We start from the raw sequence: 7500 nt of genomic DNA, 5'->3' as shown, positions 1-7500 counted from the left end.
CCTGTGTTCGCCTTGTCCCTCCGTCTCCCATACCCTGCTTCTCTGACGCCTTTTCCTCTGCTCTCTCTCTCTCTCTCTCTCTCTCTCTCTCTCTCTCTCTCTCTCTCTCTCTCTCTCTCTCTGTCTCACTCACTCACTCTCTCTCACACACACACTTTATTTGTCTCTCTTTCCTTCCCTCCTTCCCTCACAGTCTCCATTTCCCTTTACTTCTTTATCCCCCCCACCCTCTCTCTCTCTACTCCTTTACCCCCTCACCCCCTCTCCCCTTTTCCCACGACGCCACACAGGAAGAGGTGCCGAGCGAGGCTAGGACGTGGCACCCTGATCAGCTGACGTGACTTGGGTACTGGTACTGGTGCCCGTCATAACAAGTTGTTTGTGCGGGCGGGCGTGGGTACTGACTCCGCGGGCGTTTTCTCACTCGTCGCAGTTTTTTTGGGGGCGTTTATGCTTCTTATGTGTCTCTTTTTGGTTTCTTTTTTTTTTCTTTTTCTCTCTCGTTTTATCGTTTTATCTTCGCTGTTTGTCTCTTTTTATTTTCTTTCGGTATTCTCTGTCTTTCTCTTCATCTATGTCTATCTGTTCTCCATCTGTTCAATGACTTTATTTTCCCTCTCTCTCTCTCTCCTTCTCCCTGTCCTGCCTCTCCCTCTCTCTGTCCTCCCTTTCCTCCCAGTCCTCCCCCTCCCCTCCCTGTCCATCTCCTCCCTCTCCCTCTTCCTCCCCCTCTATCCATCCATCTCCTTTCATATCTCCTTCCTGCCCTACTCTCTCTCTCTCTCTCTCTCTCCATCTATCGATCTATATATATATATATATATATATATATATATATATATATATATATATATATATGTATATATATTATATATATATATATATATATATATATATATATATATATATATATATATACAGATATGTATACATTGAGAGATATATACCTAAACATTGATAGATAGATGTGTATATATACATCCATCCATCCATCCATCTATCACATTTGTACAGTCGAGCGTGAAAGTATTAGAAGTTTAAGATGCCGCCCACGACCCGGCAACAAGAAAAGCAATTGAATAATCCAACGCAGAACTTGATTCGCTTCGAACAGGATGGTTCTTGATCTCTCTGGAATCGCTGGCAGGGAAGTGGGGCGGCGCGACGTGGTGTGACATGGGCGAGTTCTTCCAGGTTGTCCTTAACGTGACTCGAGAGATGGGCGGGGGAATCGAGGAAGCGCGGTAACAAGAGGTAGAACGAGGAAAAGATGACGAAAAAGTATGTAAAGATCACAGACGCGGAAATGGGAGATGGGGTAAGACAACATTTACATTATCAAGGTTTTATTGGCAGGGAATGTGTTTGCATTCGGACGAAAGAGGGACGAGGCAAAGGAAGAGGGAAGGGGGAGGGAGGAGGAGGGAGAGATAGAGAGATGTGGCTAAAAATAATGGAGAGGAGAAAGAATCAAACAAATCTCAAGGGAATCATACAAAAGCAAGAAATGCCAGAGAGAGATAGAGAGATAACGAGAATGAAGTAGACCGAGAGAGAATGGAAGAGAGGCAGACCGATTGAATAAAAGGGAGAACAAAGCGAAAGGCTGAGAGGGAGACAGGCGGAGACAGAGAACCGGGCCTGCAGGAGAGCAGACGAAGGACAGGAGCGAGAGGAAGCCTCCTCCTGATAACCGAATAGCCCTTTGCAGTCCCGAGACCCAACTGCCAGTTCGGGAAGCGAGGCGCTGGCCATTTACGGACCCACCAGGACGCTAGTGGACGTGGGCAGCGCACTCTGAAGGTCACCCGACTACAGACAACGGTGGACGCAGGAACAGGCCCCCCGTGCCTCCAGTCCTGCGTGGTTCTTGTGGCACTGTGGGGTCGTTCGTGCCACTCGGTGCCGTTCGTGAGACTGGCTTTTGTATCTTTGGTTTGGGTTCTCGCGCTCAGCCGTCGACGGCGAAGAAAGGCTCCTGAGAAGGTGGTCGGCTTGTGTGATGGAGGGACTGTGTTTCGGGGCGACGGATGAAGGTAGGGAGAGAGAGAGGGGGGGAAAGATCAAGAGAGGGAGAGGGAGGGAGGGAGGGAGATACAAGGAAAGAGAGAGGAAGTGGGAGAGAGAGAAAGGTAAAAGGAGAGAGAGAGAGAGAGGAAGTGAGAGAGCGAGAAAGGTACAAGGAGAGAGAGAGGAAGTGGAGAGGAGAAAGGTACAAGGAGAGAGAGAAAGTGAGAGATGGAGAAAGATAGAAGGAGAGAGAGAGATTGAGAAAGATAGAAGGGGAGAGAGAGAGGGAGAAAGATACGAGGAGAGAGAGAGGGTGAAAAGATACAAGGAGAGAGAGAGGAAGTGGGAGAGAAAGATACAGGGAGAGAGAGAGGAGCGAGAGCAGGTGGCAGATAAATAGGAAACAAGAATACAGGGAAGTCCTGTGAGAGAGTGGAACAGAAACAGACAGAAGGAATGAAGAACGAAGTCGCACCCGAACTCACGATATCAGAAAATTACACCAAAAAAAATCAGACAAATAAGACATTTATCCACAGCCATTACAAGAAAATACCTTATCATTACTCACCTTGTGTTTAAGGGCAAAGGAACCAGGAGTCATCAACAATCCCGGGATGTACAGGCCTTGGGGACGTGTTGTGCGCTTAAATACGGTGACTACGTGGTATTTCAGGCTCCAGCGGCCGGGGTCTCGTGGTGGGGTTACTTGTGGTCTTTTGTCGTCGGTTCTTCGGGGGAAGGGTTAAGTTTCTCACAAAATCCGTAATTCGTGGAAGGACTGTTATGCATACATGTGCGTGTTCACACATCCACATATACACATACATGCACACTCACATACAAGCATATAGAACATACATACATACATTGAGTAAATCCATACATCCATATCGTACATACATACATATACTACAAATATACATACATACATGCATATAGTATATACATACATATAGTACATACTCATAGTATATACATACATACGTAAGGTACATACATACAGATAGTATATTCATATAGTAAATACGTACGTATATTGCATACGTACGCATAGTACATACATACATAAAGTACATACATACACACAGTGCACACATACAGTACATATACATATATACATGTATGTGTAAGTATTTATGTATGCATGTATGTGTGCCTGTACTTCAGGTGCAGAGTGATCTTTACAGCAGTCAGGCCAGTGACGAATATGTAATTATATCTAATTATATAGCTAAAGAAGGGAGATTGATTCGGTTTGAAACTGAAATAATAGAGTACATGTCAAAGGGGTGAAGTGACATGCCATCTCCACCCTATTCTCATGTCCCTTAGGATAGTGGTTCTCAACCTTTCTCTACCGTGCGGCTCCCGACATGTATATAATGATGTCCATGGCCCCGTTCTGTGTATGTCATATTTTTCAGATTCAGTTATTACTAGTTATGGAAAGATTTCAATTTACTGATATTTGAGAGAGAGCTCTATGAATGTATTATAGGTGAGACAAAATCCAGTTTGATCCAAATTTCTATTTTTCATATTACTCCATAGTCCATGGCCAATAGTTTGTAAACCCTTTCGTTAAGGCTCACATTAATTCAAGATAAAATACAAAGTTGAGTCTAACCCAGCTGATATCCATAATCTAGGAGCAAACTGCTTATATTGTTTCAGTATTTCCTCTATTCTGTTATTGTTGCACAGTCACTGTATCTGCAAACTTCGTGTAATTCAGTAAATGTACATTTCATTACATCATGTGGGATCTCGGTGACCCACAGAATCTATATTTGCTCTCCTCCTCTGTTTGGCTCGCTCCTTCTAACTCGGAAAGGAAGAAGGGAGAGAGAGAGAGAGGGGGGGGGGATGGAGGGAGGGAGGGAGGGGGGGTTAGAGAGAAGAGAGACAGGCAGACAGGAAGAGAAATGCAGGAACAGAAAATGAAAGCCTCATAGGTTTAAGACCTAAATGAAGCCCCATTTCCCTTGCACAGTTTTATCCCAACTACATGAAGCTTAAAAGAAAAGAAAAATCAATACGAGACACTTTTCGTAATAATCTTGAATCGTTCTTAATGCACCGAGGACTTTTTAATTTGATGTTTCGACGAATAACTTTTTTTTTTAATCTTTTTGGTGTATAACACTATCCGGAACAGAGGAGAGACAGAATGAGAGAATGTGGGATATATGTATGAAAGAGGAGAGAGAGAGAGAGAGAGAGAGAGAGAGAGAGAGAGAGAGAGAGAGAGAGAGAGAGAGAGAAGGCAACTAATCTGATCCTAACGGTAATGCACACACAATAGATAAATAGGGAGTTTATTAGATTAATAATTGTATAAAGCTAATTTAGTAGGCGAAAAAATATACAGTAAGTTAATGTAAAATCAGAATTCAGGAAATAAGTTAAATTCAAAGAAATAACTCCATAAATAAAAATTAAGCACAGATTGAAGGATAACCATATCTGTTGTATAATTTTGGAAGTAGGAAAACAAAATAAACAATGGAGAATATGCAGCTTAATAAAGAAAATGTTTTCCGCCTTCGTAATTACTGCGTAGTACAGAATAGACTTCCTTCTCCGTTTTCTTCGGTACTCGCCGCGACCGATATTTAAGGGGGTACTGTTATAAAAAGTGTACGTCCTTTATGGATGTGAATACCCAGTATTTTGAACAAGAATTTTATTGTTTTTTTTTTTTTTTAATTATTATATTGCATTTTTCTAGTGTGTGTAGAATAGATTTCGGCAATAAATAGGTGCACATCGTCATTTTCCGTTGGATTTAAATGACGATGTATCATGAATTCAAACAGAATTTGAAGAGAAATTCTACAAAAAGGGAAATGCAAGGCAATAAACTTTAATAAAGTGATGAGACATGCAACTCTTGTTCAGTTGCTGTTACGTAACTAATAAGATGTCTGTGAACACGAGGGAGGTATCTCTTCTGGTAATGGTTAAGGTCACCTTAGCTATACAAGGCAACAGGCCTCTCTCTCTCTCTCTCTCTCTCTCTCTCTCTCTCTCTCTCTCTCTCTCTCTCTCTCTCTCTCTCTCTCTCTCTCTCTCTCTCTCTCTCTCTTTCTCTCTTCTTCTTCTTCTTCTTCTTCTTCTTCTTCTTCTCTCTTCTTCTTCCTTCTTCTCCCTCTCTCCCTCGCGCGCGCGCACTCAAGCATATACACACTCCCAAGCTTCTTCCTTCTCATTTCCTTCCTCGCCATATAGGAGAGGAGGAGAAAGAAAAGTGAGAGAAGAGGGGTAGAAGAGAGAGAGAGAGAGAGAGAGAGAGAGAGAGAGAGACAGAGACAGAGACAGAGACAGAGACAGAGACAGAGAGAATTAGAAAGAAAGAAAAAAGCAGAGAAAGAGAACGAGAGACAGAGACAAAGACAAACAGAGGAAAAGAGAAAGAGATCGCACGTGGCATAAGCCTACCCAGGATGCACTCCGAACAGCGCATTAGGTGAGGCTCGTTCGGCGAAAGGTCATACAGTCCACGCTAGGAACTCGGGAATTTATATGGGGGAATATTAGTGCGCAGGTATTTACCAACGTATTGTGTGTTTGTGTGTGTTTTTGTCGTTGTATGTGTGTTTTTTCTGTTTCTGTTTGTGATTGTGTGTTTGTTTGTGGTTGTGTGTGTGTGTGTGCGTGTGCGTGCGTGTGTGTGTGTGTGTGTGTGTGTGTGTGTGTGTGTGTGTGTGTGTGTGTGTGTGTGTGTGTGTGTGTGTGTGTTTGGGATTATGTGTGTGTTGGAGGTACGAACGTGTGTGTGTCTGCAACGACTTATTTGACAGTCGTACTCTGTGACCGCGTAAGTCTGCACCTTAGATTTTGGGATTGTCAGTGAGTAACGAATAAAAAAGCAATTTATTGTTTTTTTTCTACATCTCTCCTTCAGTGAAGAATAAAATTGACGTTTCTTAAACTTTATCACCTGACAGCTTTATGACTTTTTATCGTCTGTAAGATAAACACTAATACGAACCCTTATGATATTGAAGTCCGGAGATTAAATTCTGATATCAAAGAAACATATTAATTCTTTGAACTTCAGAATTCGTGTAAAATTCTTGTTTTAAATCAACGCCAGAATTTGGGACTAACGCCTTTACCTTCTCACCTGCACGGACCAAAGTCGCCTACCTGTTGCTAAGGAAAGATAGGCCTATACCTTGGTTGAGAGGCGAGGGGAGGGGTGGAGAAGGGGAAGGGGGGGGAAGGAATGGAAGAGGGGTTGAAGGACTTTGTAAGTGTTAGTTTTAGGTGTTTAAGTACTGTATGTGCGCAGCTATGTTTGCGTGATACTGATGTGGGTGGATCTTGTCAGCAAAATATTCATTCATGTTCTTCAAATCAAAGTCTGTTGCTAAAACGAATAGAATTTGAATATCAACGGCGCTTTACCTTTCTCACGTGCCTGACCCAGAATCTCCTACCTGTGGTTAAATAATAGGCCTATACGCTGATTGAGAGGGCCGGAGGGGGGGGGATAGATGAAAGAGGGGGGTGTAAGACAACTGTATGTGTGGCTGCGTTATTATTGAGTGTAATTTCGTGTGTGTTATATGTGCAGCAGTGTATGTATTGTATATGTACATTTTTTGTGTATGTGTGGAGTGCAAAGCTATATAATCTTTATGTGGCGTAAATATAATGGATCTCGTTCTTCATTTTGAGTCAGAATTGCTTAAACGAACTATATACTACATGTTCTTTTCTCGTGTTTTCCTAGCTTCCGTGTTCTAAAAGAGACTCAGCCCCATTGTGGAATAAAGCAAAGGTGGAGAGCAGGTGGAGAGAGAGTGGTGGCAAGGACGGAGAGAGGAAAAATAGCATGTGTTTATGTGGATCTGCAGTTGTGTGTGTGTTGTGTGTGTGTGTGAGAGAGAGAGAGAGAGAGAGAGAGAGAGAGAGAGAGAGAGAGAGAGAGAGAGAGAGAGAGAGAGAGAGAGAGAGAGAGAGAAGAGAAGAGAATTAATCCGCATTTCATACATGTATTTTATCAATATTTTCATCGTATTAATAACATATTTCTCTCTTCCCACAGGTAGGTGAATCCGAGTTAAACACGGGAAATAGGTAAAGTGTTGTATGTAAATGTTTGTTGATTAGAATAGATAAATCAAAGTAGAAAGAAATAAAACCAAGAAAATTTGGTCTCACTCTAATCGTTTTACTTTGTTTTTTACCTTTTTTTTCATTTTTGTGTTTTTCTATTTTATTCTGTTATCGCGTTTGTGTGTTTTTCGGGACTTTGCTTACTGTAGAACCTGTGTTGATTTTTTTGTTATTGTTTGTCGGCAGGATTAAGCAAACTGCACAAACCGATCATGATGAAAATGTTAAATTGACCATTTGATTAGAATTTAGTGTGGGACCGGATCCATATACGGATCTTGGCACCACTCACAGGATATTTTATGTTAGATGCCTGTGTTTAGAAGTTGGATTTTTTGTATGTGTATGTGTATGTGTGTG

At 42.1% G+C, this 7500-nt stretch overlaps 1 protein-coding gene across 3 annotated transcripts in view; it reads left to right on the top strand.

Annotated features, from left to right (window-relative positions):
- LOC113824161 (WD repeat and SOCS box-containing protein 1) overlaps positions 1 to 7500 on the top strand; it is a 75550-nt gene that overhangs the window by 35512 nt on the left and 32538 nt on the right. The window contains exon 1 of one of the 3 annotated variants that reach the window (XM_070139393.1): positions 1988 to 2036. The exons of the other annotated variants lie outside the window; for them this stretch is intronic. Within the exon in view, the coding sequence (XP_069995494.1) occupies positions 2003 to 2036 (34 nt within the window). The 5' untranslated portion in view covers positions 1988 to 2002. Of the gene's footprint in view, positions 1 to 1987; positions 2037 to 7500 lie in introns of those variants that run through there. 3 annotated transcript variants of the gene reach the window in all.

The sequence above is a fragment of the Penaeus vannamei genome, chromosome 25, assembly GCF_042767895.1.
Source record: "Penaeus vannamei isolate JL-2024 chromosome 25, ASM4276789v1, whole genome shotgun sequence".
Classification (NCBI taxonomy): Eukaryota; Metazoa; Arthropoda; class Malacostraca; order Decapoda; family Penaeidae; genus Penaeus; species Penaeus vannamei.
This window is presented reverse-complemented; position numbering and strand designations above follow the sequence as displayed.